General features: G+C 43.6%; 1 protein-coding gene across 2 annotated transcripts in view; it reads right to left on the minus strand.

Moving 5' to 3' along the window:
* LOC147459809 (phosphoglucan phosphatase DSP4, chloroplastic-like) overlaps positions 1-14,630 on the minus strand; it is a 108,795-nt gene extending 94,165 nt beyond the window's left edge. The window contains exon 1 of one of the 2 annotated variants that reach the window (XM_086511011.1): positions 14,359-14,630. In XM_086511011.1, coding sequence (XP_086367137.1) covers positions 14,359-14,598 — 240 coding nt within the window. In that variant the 5' untranslated portion in view covers positions 14,599-14,630. The remainder of the gene's footprint in view (positions 1-14,358) is intronic. The other variant, XM_086511012.1, reaches the window with a different exon arrangement.
* Positions 14,631-15,798: the final 1,168 nt, after the last annotated feature.

Here is a 15,798-nt window from a genome sequence, read left to right on the forward strand (position 1 = left end):
AAGCAGTGGAAGGTAAACAATTCACAACTTTTGGCAAGGGCGACTCAAGAAAGATTGGCTGCAGTAGAACAAGAAAGGCAAAAGGCTTGACTCAACATGCAATCAAACAAATTTATGAGAGAGAAATTAATTTCCTCGATGAACTGATGATTTGTGTTCGTCTGTCACGTGACACATCCAACCCTATGTGTCCGTGGACAAGCTACAGCATGGTCAGGGTTCAGTCAGTCCAGTCAGTCTAGATTAGAAGTGATCTGGCACTTTTGTGAGTCTATTCGTAGACCGTGCATGCCCAGGTTAAGAAGTTGCCTGCTGAGCTTGGCTCCTGTTGCCTCTTCTGCCAAATAGTGCTAGCTCTAGTTTGCTTATATACAAACTTAGCAAAATTGCCCTACCTACTTTGCAACAAAAGTCACTTAAAAATAATAAGTGAAAAATGTTAAAAATAGGTAAAATAGGCTAAATGCACTGGAAAATTCCCCTGATTGATTCTGATGGATTTTGATGGGAATGCTTATGATCATGCTGTGTGCAACCAGAGGATGTGCATCTACACTAAGTGACTGGGCATGCACGGTCTACGAATAGACTCACAAAAGTGCCAGATCACTTCTAATCTAGACAGACTAGACTGACTGTTGTAGCTTGTCCACGGACACATAGGGTTGGATGTGTCACGTGACACCAGTCAATCTAGATTAGAAGTGATCTGGCACTTTTGTGAGTCTATTCGTAGACCGTGCATGCCCAGTCACTTAGTGTAGATGCATATCCTCTGGTTGCACACAGCATGATCATAAGCATTCCATCAGAATCCTTCAGGGGAAGTTTCCAATGCATTTAGCCTATTTTACCTATTTTTGACATTTTTCACTTATTATTTTTAAGTGACTTTTGTTGGAAAGTAGGTAGGGCAAATTGAGTAACTTTGTATATAAGCAAACCTAGACTAGCACTAATTGGCAGGAGAGGCAACAGGAGCCAAGCTCAGCAGGCAACTTCTCAACAAGACCCCTTGGCGGTTTCCCCCTCCAAGCAAGAAGAACCATCAGACCCTTGCCCTAGCGTTTTCTCATCAAGGAGATCCTCGCCAGAAGCAAGCTCAGACCTAGCGTTTTTGCATCAGCAACCATCGCCATCGCCATCGCCACAGAATCCCCCCATCAGCTATCGTTTTTGGATCAAGGAGATCCTCGCTAGAAGCAAGCTCACACCTAGCGTTTTTGCATCAGCAACCATCGCCATCGCCATCGCCACAGAATCCCCCCATCAGCTATCGTTTTTGGATTTCCCTTCCCCTAGCGTTTTTGCAGATCAAAGCGTTGGTAGATTTGCAGCGTTTTCAGCCACATTAGTGCAGCGTTTTTCAGCCATGAAGAACCTGCAAATTCAGCCCTAAAGCGTAGCAGATTCAGCCCGGAAAGACCATCAGTTTTCAGCTTAAAGAAACCTCAGTTTTCAGCCCTAAACCTGCAGATTTTCAGCGTCAAAGACCCACAGAAACAGCCTCCCAAATCAGCGTTTTTGGATTGTAGCAGATTTCAGCCCATAGCGTTTTTGGACAGCAGTAGAAAGATTGCAGATTTCAGCCCTAGTGTTGGCCTCGTCATCCCCGTCGTAGTCGTCAACATAGTCTAGACTTGCATCAGTCTCATGTATCACCATTGTACCAGATTGTGCAATCATAAGTAGACCACTCTCGCCGACGAGAGTGGGGCCTTCGGAGGAGGGTTTTACAACGTCTCTGGTGTCGTATCTCTCTATCTCTCAGTCTCATTCACTTGCACGCACAGTGTCCATTCACTTTGTTTGTGATCATAGCATTCTCTCATTAAGAACGGAAGGATCTCCCTCCCATAAGAACAAAAGGAACCTTGAGCACAGTTCGGAGCACTCATCTTGAGCAAAGCGCAAACATTCATTCCGCTGCACCTAACATCGTCTTCGAAAGGCAAAGTTTCTATGATGCTCATTGTGGAAATTCTAAAGATGAAGTTGGTGATCATTTTGCTAGACATACAGTAGACGAAAGACTTATATTTGAAGATGCTTAAGGACACCCACAAAATAATCTCCGTCATACAATTCCTTTTGATGGATTGAGTGCAATGAGCCACCTAAAAGACTACAAGGAGGCCGAAGTGTAAAGTTTTCTATCTCTGACGGAAAAGAAGATGAGAAGAAAGAACTCATCTTTATCTAACAGTTTGATGCAGCTTTTGCAAGTGGGCACTTTACAAAGGCTTCCAAGATTAGAAACGCAACATCTTTTCTCAAAAAACTGCTTTGACATGGTGGAACACTTTGCTTACTTAGCACGAGGCGTCAAGAATATGGCTAGGATTCAAACGGCGTTTTGCTTCATTATCGTTAACTGCAGAATTTGAAGCCGCTTTCCTCAAGATTTAGAATCATCTCAAACTGAAGAAGAGAGATTCACTTGTCCACTACAATCAAAGGTATTGGGAGGCGTACTATCCAGTGGCATGTTTAGATAAGTTCTGCTTACAGAACAAATCGAAAAATGTTGTTGTGGATTTTCTACACAGCTTAATCACTATTGCTTGAAGCATAAAAGCGAAGCATTCAAGGGATTATGCGACATGCAGCAGATGGTTTAACTACTCTACAAGATGGGATGACTTCTCAAATGAAGAAAGTTCTGGGAAGTTTAACAAGAACTTCTCCAAGGGGAACTACAAATGAAAGTTTAACCAAACTTCCAAAGTTAGTGAAGAACAAAGAAAGCAATGGAGCAAAGAGAGAAGGTGCTTCAAATGTGGTGTTCAGGGACATATGGCAGCCAATTGACCCGACAAAACTGATACCAAAACAAATGACGACAAAAAGCCAAATAAAGGAAAGACAACTTCTAGTTTGGTAGCAGATATGATGGGAGTACAAGTAGAAGATGAGTCCTTTGAGCTTTGCAAAGCTTGAAGAAAAGTCAGAGATCATGAGGTCCTTATCCTTTTTGACAGCGGGGCCAATGAATGCTTTGATGGCAGCACCCGACAGAGAAGTGGTTATTACCCCTTTTATAGGCAAGCTTCGGTTGCACATCCAAGGGTATGTTGGACAAGAGGACTTTTTCATTATGCCCCTTGTGGGATATGTCCTATTGCGAATGCCATGGCACTAAACGAGTAGTGCAATAATTGATACAAAGGCAAAGAAGATTTTACTTCACCACAAAGAAAAGGATCTCACTCTAGATGTAAAACTCAAGGGCAAGTCTAATCCCAATTGTATCTGTAACAGCAGTTTCTAAGTTGATGAAATAACAGACTGGAACAACTTTTAGCACTTCTAAACAACTGAATTGAAAGAGAGAGAGAGAGAGAGAGAGAGAGAGAGAGAGAGAGAGAGAACACACAAGAGACACAAAGTGGCGGAGTTCCACTCCAGACGGTACTCACCCACACCTTGGCGCCCCTCGGTATTTCCTTATATTGCCACCTCAAGGTACAAGTCCTGGAACTCTGCTCTGCTTCTCCATATAGTAGAATGCCAGAGAGAGTGCCCATCCTACATATTCAAAGACACTTGGCATGCCAAAAGCTTCTCACATGAAAGGCAACAAGTCTAAAAGCATCTGGTCCAAACTCAAGCGCCTAGAGGGCAGTGCATACAGCGCTGCCGCATCAGCAACAACTCCCACAAAACGTGGGCATGTCCGTACAATCCTGCCACATCATCATCTTCACACGATTTGTGTGTGTGTAAGTGTTCTCTGCTTTATTTTAGGGGTTAGGCCCCTCGGCCGACTTCAATAAGTTGATTGTTATAGGCTTTGACACTCCAAGCAAGAAATCAATAGCAACACACGAGCAGAAACTGCAAAATCACTGAACTTGGAGAGAGAGAGAGAGAGAGGGCACGGCGGAGTTCCAAGTCAAGATGCACTGGCCCCAAACACCGGCGCCCCTTTCGATATTTCTTTATTATTGCTCTTCGCAAAGTACAACTCCTCGAGGGTCCAACTCTCTCCGAGACTCTATGTCCAAATCCTCTCTAGAAGAGTGGCTCTCTGGGCTCTTTGAAACCTATAACGGATACCCAAAAGCATCAAATCAAAAAGCACATCACCCAAAAGCTTACGTAGAAAAACTACCAAAACTACCAGCACAAATTACGAAAATCCGTACATCCTGCCACGTCATCACTACAACACGATTTTTCGAAAATCCGTACAATTGCCACATTAGCCCTATCAATGCGATTTACAAACGGTAGATCCAAAGGTCAAGCTTTTAATTAATTTGGGCTCCATAAGTTGGGTAGGGTTAAGTTTTTAATAAAGAACCTACCTCCTTCTGTTTTAGACCACTCGGCCACTCTTTCTTGGTTCAATCGGGTTTCAATTCCTCTTGTCCGCTCGGCCATTTCTCTTCCAGTTGGGCATGCCACGTCATCACTGTGTGACATTCCCCCTCTTAAAAGAACTATAATCGCTCTCGATTACGCCTGCAAAACAACTAGAGGACAAAAACTTTCTTCATTAGACATTGACTCTATGTACCCATGCACTCTCAAGTGCAGCGCAAGTGTTCAAGGATTTTGCTCAGATCTAGTACTCCGCACAAACACAAGGTTACTTTACTTCACTTGATAAGAGAAGCTGAATTGAAGACAATGAAGGAGAAAGAGACAAAGAGAGAGAAAAGAGAGACGATACTGCATGTTGGGTCCCAACCACCCTCAAGGGCCCCCTTGCTCTATTACGAGAGCAAGTACTTTCTTTATTTACTTCCAAAAATGTTGATACAATGGTCCTAAATGCTAAGATGTTCATGGGTACTTGCTAGAGATGCTTGGTACTACTAAGATGTTGATGGGTACTTGATGTAGATGCTTGGTACTGCGACGATGCTGAGGGGTGCTTGCTGTGGATACTTGGTAACTGCGAGGCTAAATACTAAATGCTTATGCGGGATGTTGATGCTTATGCTGAGTGCTATGAATGCTGACGACGATGGGTACTAGGTACTAACGGTACTTGGTACTGATGATCCTTGGTAATGCGGAAGATGCTTGGTTGAAGTGCTAAAATGCTGAATACTGAGGGTATTGTTGTGTTGATGCTGAAGGTACTGGTGGTACTGTGTACTGAAGCCAAGCGATGGGCAGCCAAGGTGTACAAGGCTGTTGACGGTGCTCTTGACTGCAAGACGCAAGCCAAAGGCTGAGAGAAGGTAGGCGACATGCTGAGGAAGCAGGCGCAAGGTGCTGCAGTGTGTTGGATGCTAAAGATGGAGAAACGCCAGGTCAAGGGGCTGGTCTGCTGCCCCAAAACGCAAGTAACTCCCAAAATGCTAGAAATGCTTGTTCTGCTGAAAAACGCTGACTTGAGGTGCTGACTGTTCTGGTGCTACGGGTACTATAGTACTTGTTCTTCTTGCTTAAAAGTGACCCCCTAGGATCACCTATATACACCTTTTAAGCTGGGTTGACAGTCCCTTTTGGAACCCCACAATCATGAAAAAATGAAGCTAAAGTGTCACTTATTAATAAGTTGAGAGCCTACTAATAAGAGGTGATTCACATGCTGAACTAACTGTACTGTGCAAGGGAGGATATGCAACTACGACCTGCCTGAACATGCACGTCCTACAAGAGGCTCACAAAATGCCATGCTAGGTCCTAAGCTAAACCAGGACTGACACAGATCTGCACAGCAGAAGCTTGTCCATGTGGCTTTGGTGCAATGCGCACGTGATATGCACCAAATTATTTGGGCCAAAAAGTCGAATTTCGAGCTGGTAAGCAAATCCAAAAAGCACGTTCATTTCGAGGATGACCCAGATTTTTTCTTCGTCTTTAGAGAGTTTTGGCGGTTCGTCATCCTCTCGTTCCAAAGAGGATGAGAAAGGGCGGAAGAAGCAGAGCAAAAGCCAGAAAAGCAAGAAAAGCAGATTTTTTTAAAAGTCTAAAAGGCATGGAAGGCCATTTAGCAGTTCAAAGGAGGAGAACTTGTCCTCTTCTGACATTGAGAAAAACAAGAAGACCAAGGAGTTCAAGGATGTGGGTCAAGCAATCAGGTTTGATGTCATAAAATCTAATATCTAACCAACCCAAATGATTTTCTTATATTAAACTGATCATTTAACGTGGGAGAATAAACGGGAACAAGGGTTAGAATATAGACATGTGCTTACAGGTCTGTCTCAACACGGGGCCAATGGTAAAGGGATCCAAATGAGAGATGGTCTGTCAAAGAGAAAGGCTAGCTAATGTAGCTTAAAGCCCTTAGGGTTAGCTTCATTAACGACCTCCAAAGGTTAGTGTTAAACGTCCTTCAACCTTAGGCAAGCTAGGGTTGTGCTTGAGGTGGGAACGCGGCCCAAGCTTAAGGTGCTTGTGCTTGATGACTGATATGCTTGAGGTGCTTGATGATTGAGATGCTTGAGGTGCTTGTCGTGCTTGAGATGCTAGGGTTGTACTTGAGGTGGAACCCGGCCCAAGCTTGAGGGGCTTAAGGGCCGAGCTTGTGGTGGGACCGGGCCCAAGGTTGAGGGGCTTGAGGTGTCAAAAAGTCAACAAGTATCCCTACAACGAGGGGGCGAGCCCTACAAGTTGGGAGCCACCCTCACTAAAGGCAAACCTAGACCAAGGAGGCAACAAGGACACATGTCAAGCTCCTCTCCATGTTGCCCTCACAAGGTGCCTGAAGCCTATTAGTTGGCCTCCCAAGGGGTCCAATAATAATTTAATTAATTTAATTAATTGTTTCTTCTTGCTTGATATGCACTAAGCCTGTGATTGGCCAAGCTTGAGGAGGTCCAATGAAATGCCAGCTAGAGCTAGCAGAGGTGGTCGACCAAAGCAAGGAGGGGGCTAGCTTGGGGGGTATACTCTCCCACACACTCTCTCTCATTGTGTAAAGTGCAAAGTGCAAGAGCTCCATCTCCTTCTCCAAGCTCGTAGAGAAGTTGAGAGCCTACACCAACACTCTTGGCTATGGAATGAAAATCCAACCAAGAGCCATGCTTCAATGCTTAAGTCTTCTCCATCTTTATTACTATGCTATTATGTATGCTAGCAAGAATTGTGATGATAAGTGAGGAACTATTTCTTTCTCCTATGAATGTTTCTTCTTCCTCTTCCCTACCCCCCGCTAGCTCTCTCCACCTTTGAAGGTGTTTGAGGCCTTGGGACTGAGGCTAGGGATAGTTAATGCTTTTTACAAAGTCTATGTTATGCTCGTGATGCATGAAGCTTTCCATCTTCATTGCATCACCTAGGTCACAAGGAGCACAAAGATTGTATTGTACCAAGTCTCTCTTGATGGGAGAATCTATAATACAAAAGCCTATTGGAGGGGCGACCGGCTCCACATAAATCCGGTCCTCAACTGTTGTTGAGTTCTCTAAACTCTCTCTCTTGCAAAAGTATTGTTCATGCCAAGTTAATTAAGTATTATAATTAAGTTGCTACCGCCAAATAAGTTCACCCTCTATATTCTTGAAGTAGTCTCACAAAAATGCTCACTCTAATTTTCTTAATTCCGCTATCCTCAAAGTTCATAGGCCATTTCCATTACATTTGACACGTTTCCATCGAGCCCTTGAGTTCATACAGTAGTTTGACGTCACCTTCTTCAGAGGTCGGTTCTCGGAACCCTCCAAGGTGCAAAGGGAGGCATCTTATTTGGAAGGAAATGCACAGACATGGTGGTATACTCTGTTGTTACACAAAGCACCTACAAAGTGGGTAAAATTCAAGAGAATTTTCACTTTAACTTGAATAACAGAAGAATATGAAGAAGATGTCATCACGGCTTGGCATCGTCTAAGAATGTCTAAGAAAGACACATTGGATGACTACTGCTAGAGGTTTTGGGATACCTATTTGCCAGTGTCCTCGTTTCGGAGGGTCACTTTGAGGGACCAAATTGAGCGGTTTTGCTGTGGTTTGCCAAAAGAGATTCGACGGTATTGTCTACAATCGAAGTCTTAACTCTATTCAGAGACTTATGGGACATCCCAAGAAAGGTTTTGGAATGCATGCGGGCTCATTCACTTATCCTATGGGCAAGACAGTGTCCACCTCAATAGGGCAAGCGTTTTCCAATGAAGAGAAAGAACCAGGGGAGCCGGTTGAATCAGCCCTTTTTTTTTCTAACAAGTCCTCTACTTGGCCCATAATCTCTTTTTGTTGGGCCGCACTAACCCTATACGAAGGCCTATTTGGTGGGCTACAACCCGGCACCAAATCTATCACATGATCCTCAGGCCTCTTCAGTGGCAACCGAGACGATAATGAGTCAAAAAGACAGTCACTAAACTCTTGCAAAAATGTTGACCTTTCTTTATCTAAAAAAGATAAATTCGACTGACAACTATCTGAAACATCACGTGCAAAACTCAAGTACGCAGAAAAATGATTCTTGATTACAGAAGTGATAGCCGAAGAATATACAACAGGGACAGAATCCTCTTTAAGCTTTACACAAGGATGTGAGTTTTGTCCCTATGTTGAAGGGTGACCTTTTTGTTGAAGGCATCCAGCACTCCATGTATACGGAATATCCACGGGGTTCCCAACAACACATCGTACCCTTCCAGTGGCATGATAGAAAATTCCTTTGTGTCCACATATGACTAAATATGCAAACGCAGCTTTCCAATGATAGGAGTAACATACTCTGAGTGGCCAAGACATGCCAACCCTGCCTCTGTTGTGGCTTGATGGCCAACACTAGTGAGATAAAGTTTGCTTTAGCACCTAAATCAAAGAAGATAAGTGTTGTCTGATCTCTAACTTTACCCCACACCCTGCATAACTCACTAGCATCTGAGTTTGGCCTATCACCCACCATATCTGGCACTAACCCGCTCGCAGGTTTAACCTTCTTCCCTTTTTTGTCCTCTTTATCCTCTGAGTCAGCTGGCCTCTTTCTCTATGGCCAATCTACAGCAAAATGACCAATCTACAGCAAAATGACCAAGTTGCTCGCATATAAAGCATTTGATCTCAGCCATTAAAGCCTTCTTTTCCTCGAATGACTTGCGCACAAAGGGCTTCCTTTTCTTTTTCTTAGCCTGTCCTTCAAACGTCTCAGCTAAGTCTTGACTCTGTTTGCCTTTTCTGACCCCTGTGACGCTTCACGAACCGCTTCTGCAAAGGGCTTCTTTGCTGAATTTTTCTTTGCCTGGCCCCCTTTCATGTTGCCCTAGAACCCACTATCTTCTCCCTTCAACAAGGCATGACCAATGTTGGCAACTTCCATAAGCTGAGTAAGGGTGGCCACTCTGTTCTTTGTACAGTAGTTTCTAAGCCCTTTAGGCAGCCCACAGCAATACTTCTCAATCTGCTCTGTCAGTGGCACAAACCTGTAGGAAGTTACTGAGAGCAACGCTTTATAGAACCTCCGATTGTACTCCTCTAGGCTCTTGCAAGTAGCCACAGTGAGTTGGTGCCAATCTGTCATGACATCTGCTTCAAATTCGTTTGACAGCCACGCAGATGCAAACATTTGCTTGAAGTAAACACATGTAGCAAGTGTCTGTCCTTGCATCAACAGTGTCGCCCACCATGTACGTACATTACCTTTCAAAAAAGTGACAGCTTTCCCGACCTTGGAGGCTTCTGTAAAATTCCTCCTTGCATAGGCACTATCAAATTGTTGGAGGAAAGTGAGACCCTTTGTCTTATCCTCAAATTTGTTGAAAGTATCAAACTTCACAGCTGCACCACCTTCTTTGTATGGTTTTGGCTTTTCCAGTGCTCCCAAATTATCATAGGGAATTGTCTACAACATGGGTATTGTAATAGGGATCATCAACACCCCTTGACCATTGACATTCTCAGTCTCTGGTGCCATATTTGCCTGCTCGTCGGAAAATTCAGCCATGCCAAAATTGCCTTGTGGCACCCCAAACTGGCCCTGATTGCACTGAAACCCTAGTTGCATGCCAATATTACCCGTACATGCCTGCCTTACATACCCCCAAAGACTGTTCCTGGCATATATTGTTGGTTTCCAGGTGCATAACCAACCATGCTCTGAAACACAAATCCACCCCCGAAATACCCAAGATGTACCGTGGGTGGTGAAAGAACCTGCTGCATAGCCTAGAACCTCGTTTCCTGTCCATTTAATGCAACATTTGAACTCTGAAAGGTGGTTGGCTGAACTAGTAAAGCTTGTGGAATAGGCGTCCTAACCACCTATTCGTGGACAGCAGGAATTTGTCTTAGAGCCCCAACTGACTCCGCAACATGCGAGTGCTTCTTGAGACGCATAAGGGACCTGAGCTTGAGCCTCAACAGGCTCTCCTGCATGAGAAAGTTGCCTTGTCTGCTGTGACACTAGTGGCGCTTGCAAAAATTCCATAAACCTAGGATTCTGCACCAACCGAGAAAACACATTCACAGCAGCAACCAACTGTGTCCTGAACGCATCCTTGTCTAATTGCCTAGTCATAAATCCTTGACCTTATGGAGCATTCACATCAACAAAAGGTACATACACGGGTGGCCGTGAACTCTCGCCAACCTCGAGCACTAGAGGATGAACAGCTTGTTTGTCCTATGAAGAGGAACCCTCTTCCCTCGTGTCATTCACTCTATCAACCATAGTGTAATTCCAAGTTCCTCTATTCTATGTCCTCGTTGAAAACCAACCAAGGCTCACTTCTTAAGGAAAAAGTGATTCTATCCATGGAACCGGCCCGTAGACTCGCTAGAGGGCAGTAGACTTTAGCCTTCACCCGATCTTTACACTATTAAACTTTACGACACAAAGGAACTTCACGAATAAGCCTGTGACTGGAAACTACACTTCTAACAAAACATAGCCCGGGAGCTAGAGTGCTTGCTTCCAAGCAAACAATGACACCGCGTTGGCCCCAAAGATTGGTGCCCCTCTCGGTATTTCTTTATTCAATTGAAACTTTGGAGAAAACCTGTAAATTCCTACGAGCTATCCCACTTTTAACGGGCTGAAAATGACCTACTCTACAAAATCCCCATTCAAAAGGTGACTTTCCCGGTGCATTTGAGCACTTTCCCAAACTTGGCGAGAAATTGCAGCACGCTGGATTCTCGGTTTTTTGCCCCGAAAATGCACCAGAACACCTATACAACAATCTTGTAGCTTGCCCGAAGCTCTTGGGGGTATTAGGGATCAAAAAGGGTCAAACCCCTAAACCTGAAAAAATACACAGCAGGCTGTAATTTCCTGTTTCGGGCTCCGTTTCGCGTGTTGATCGCATCCGTAGCAAGCCCTCAAGCTCCCCACCTGTAGAGCTACTTGCCCTTTGAATCGGACGAGATTTCTACGTGAAATCTCTCCGAGTTTACCTGTACCTGCAGAAGATAAGCAATTAGCTAATCCAATACATGTGCAAGAGGTTCTTGCCTCGACAATCACGCATGAACCCACACAACTGTACATACAAATAGAAAGCCCTTGAGTTGGGCATTACATTTCTGTATTCAAAGGGGGAGAGGTGCATGAGAGCGGAATCATCGTGCTACATAAGGCAAGGGAGAAGGCAAGCTTTATTTGAAAGCTGTGAAACCTACACCTACTACTCACACAAACACTTAATGAAGAAGAAGCAGCCCTCCCTCTCTCAAAATTGGGCACCCCCAGCCGAGATATCTTGCAAATTGGCTCTGGAGCCGCCAAGTGTCCAGTATGCCCTCTTGAGGTAAATTCCTAGTATCCACCACGCACCAGCTTATAAAGTGTCGCGTGGGGCCTAAACGACTTTGAACTGAGCCTAGCCACCCTTTCACAGCTCGGATTTCAATGCCGACTCCTCGACCAGCTCGTGGAGACCCGGCCTTTACAGCAGCGAGGGAAACTCTCGGCCATCGGCCGTTTCACACTGGTCATACAATATCCGGCCATTTGTGACTTGAAAAAGAGGGTCCCAAAAATTAAATAAAAATCAAGGGAAAGAAACCGACAACTAAGGTTAGTGGTTGTGACAACCTCGTGACAATTGGCTCCTACATTGCCACCAAGAGTCCACGATGATTCAACGGTTGAATCTTCTGTAGGACCTCCTACGTAGAGGAGAGCTACTCCACTCTATTATCACATATCAGCACAAATGAGTGAATGGTTTTTACTGATAGATTGTGGGTGCTGAGCTGACGGCACCCTGCCATCACTAAGTATTTTGATGATAGTTGTAACACGAATGATTTACTCTCTTATTTTGATTGATGTCTCATTATTTGATTGAGTATGATAGGATGGAATGACTGCACCATTCTATCTTGATGATGTACTAATTCATCGAAGACATCCGTTAGAACTGGACGTGATAATTAGCATGGATAAATCTAGTGCATCAAAAGTTCCAATTTGAATGAGATAAACTAGGTATGTGGTTTTAGTGCATCAAAACATCCGTCAGAGATCGGTGAGATCTAAATGTAATGGCTAATATTGCTACCCCAGGATATCAAAAGTTTTGATGAGAGATGAGATGGCTAAGAGAAATCTGATTGATTCTAATGCATCAGGCATCCGTGGAGTTCAAGATAGAACTGGATGTGATAACTAGTCTGATTGATTTTAGTGCATATGGAGCATCTCAGAATTCGAGATTGATCTCGATAATTAAGTATACACTTGTTCAAGACAGATACATGTGATGCATGCCATGTGGTTTGTACCATTGATACATGAACATGATTGATTGATTAATTGATAAATATTAATGTGTTACCCTTGTTTTTTTTTTGCAAATGTAATCGAGGACAATTACTATTTTCTCAACGGGGGGTATGTCACAAATCAGCCCTAAGAGTGAGGCGCATAACACAAATGCGCCTAAAAGTGGGACGCCCTTCCCTTTATAAGCCAAGGGATCTAACAATTGAAAAGCCAAAGATTGGACAATTGACTCACCAAAGGTCGAACAAATGAAAACCCAAGGGTCGGATAAATGAAAAGCCAAAGGTCGGATAGCTGAAAAGCCAAAGATCGAACCATTGAAAAGCCAAAGATTGGACAATTGACTCACCAAAGGTAGAACAAATGAAAACCCAAGGGTCGGATAAATGAAAAGCCAAAGGTCAGATAGTTGAAAAGCCAAAGATCTAACCATTGAAAAGCCAAGGGCCAAGAGCACCCAAAAGGCCTCGCTAGTACCTATATAAAGACCTCTTAGGGCATTTGGAAGGATATCAATCACACTCTCTCTTTGAGCTTTCTTGAAGACGATGAGGTTTGAGCACTTGTGAAGATCAAGAAGGCCTTGAGCACTTGTGACAACAACTTGTATTGGCCATCTTTTGCAATATAAAAGAAATACCCTTCGGGAGTGCTCGTCTTGAGGGCTACGCTTCTAGGGAAGCAAAGCTTTAATCCACTTAAAGTTGGGTGCTAGAATAATGTGCGATTGCTTTTGCACATCTGCTATCTCTCATTCCTGCAGTTGGTTATGCGCACCCACTTCTCTCTCTATCTCTTAATTTTTTGGCTACACGTTGCTTTTTTACTGCGCATGCACTCTCTCTCTGCTGGACAATGTGATAGCTTGCCACATCTGCTGCCAACTGACCATTTGCCACCTCCTGCCACGCCAACCAAAGCCTTTCCTATACGCAGCTACAACAGGCTGCCCTGTAGACTATCCAAGTCTTCAGCTCCTCTTTCTTCCTTGTGTCATCTGGCTGCAAGACATAATGCTGTAATCATCACCGCCAGGTCGTCCTTCAACTACCATGACACTTGTTATGCATCTGAAAACTCAGCATAAGATGACAAACAGGCTGTACCACACCAAGCACTTCTGTAGAGGGATGTTTATCACAAAAAATCAAATGTTAGCTACAATAAAAAAGGCCACAACTTCGGCCATTCCTTGATCATTTTGTCTCTATTTGGATAGCGACCTAATCCAGCACGCAACATCCCAACATCAGGATGTGCCCATGGTTCCAAAGTGGAAATAGGTACCCCACTTGTCAAGGTCCAGCATGATGATGAGAAGAATGGAGTGCGTTCGTGTGTCCGGGTCACTATTCATCCCAAAGTTGAGTTTTTCTCAGTTCCTTCTAATCATAAGTAATTTGGGCCATTGCAGGATACTCCCCCTACAAGAGGTGTCAAAATCAAAGTTGATGTCCACATCATGTCCACTGCAAATCTCAAACTGAAAAGATGTCCTTGAGGGGGTAGGTGTGAGTCTCCCACTCAGTTGTTAGCACATGATTTCAATATAGACAGCTACTTGTTATCGAGAAAGGTAGATTAAGTTCAGTTCTATTCTCACTCTTCCGCACATTACAACATGCATGCATTTTAATTATCTGTTAATTCGCCTCCCTCTCTCTCTCTCTCTCTCTCTCTCTCTCTCTCTCTCTCAAGCTTGGTTGTGAGGCACTTACACTGGGGCTCTTGAAAGAAGGTGCAGTGCCAGAAGGGGAGCCGATGGCAGTGGAAGAGCAGCTGAAGGTGGCGCTCCTGCTGTGCGAGGGCAGCAACGACATCGAGGCACTACTTAGCTGGGCAACTGAATGCTGCTCACTGCAAACCTTGATCCTGAGCATGCAATCAAGCCTCGGCAATGTGGCGTGCCCCACAGCAGACATCATCGTCAGATGGCAAGATGAACGGAGAAGTATCATTGGGAAATGGTCTAAGTTATGAGGGGAAAGATCTTTATAATGGGAGTTAGAGAGAGAGAGAAGAAGAAGAAGAGAGTTTTAACGTCGTAGGAAAAGATCTAGCCCACGAGGAGTTGAACTCAAGGCCGGTTATTCAAGAGGGAAATGGCATAACTAATCTATCGCACTTGGGTGATAGAAAAGTTATACCATTTATTTTTTTTTATTAGCATACACACACATACCCAAGAAGAAGAGAGTTTTAACGTCGTAGGAAACTATCCCAAGAGACCTTAAAGATCTAACCGACGAGGAGTTGAACTCAAGACCTGTTATTTAAGAGGGAAATGGCATAACCAATCTACCACACTTGGGTGATAGAAAGAGAGAGAGAGAGAGAAACTTAAATGGACCCTAATGTTAGGAAAAAATCGGGTTCCACTGTATTTTAACCGGTTGAAATTGTAAAATCCAGGTTAGATTTTGAGCTTGTCTTTAAGAAAATCGAAAATTTAACAAAAGTTCTAGTGTAATTACTAGCAAAAGCTTCAAATTTTGACCTGAAAACCTGGAGAATTTCAAGTGTGCCCTTATTTTCATCGGTTAGGGAAAAATGTATTTTTCTAGCCCTCTCCGACTCATTATTGTGAGAGAGAGAGAGAGAGAGAGAGAGAGAGAGAGAGAGAGAGGAACAACAAAATGAAAGAGCTAATAACTAGAGGGGATTTCACGTGTCTAGCATGCTAAGGCGGGTTACACACACGTCTATGATTCACCGCCAATGCTCATTTAAGACGTACTACAATTTAACATACATACAATGAAAAAATTAATTGTATGCATTGAAACACTTGTCCTCCTTTGTTTATTTCTTGGGAAAGAAGAAATTATTAAAAGATTGTAATTTTCAAATGTTTAGTGTGATAAGACTATTTAAAAATTCAATGTCCATATGTAGTCCATACATACATACATATCAACGACAAACATCAACATGAAAAGGTACTTGACATCAAAACTAACATAATATGGCGAAAGGGAAAATCCTTTAAGTGTGTCGAAATTCGTGACATGAAAGCTAAACTCCAAAACGTAGAGAGGCCCTTGTGCACGCAAGAGAGAGAGAGAGAGAGAGAAGGTGCCGAAAACGATCGGCCGTACTAGTTGCTTTGTAAATTAGCGTAATTTTCTTTTGTAGACCTCCATTTTAACTTATCATTT

Source organism: Adiantum capillus-veneris, chromosome 4, assembly GCF_014529385.1.
Source record: "Adiantum capillus-veneris isolate H3 chromosome 4, ASM1452938v2, whole genome shotgun sequence".
In the NCBI taxonomy this organism is placed as follows: domain Eukaryota; kingdom Viridiplantae; phylum Streptophyta; class Polypodiopsida; order Polypodiales; family Pteridaceae; genus Adiantum; species Adiantum capillus-veneris.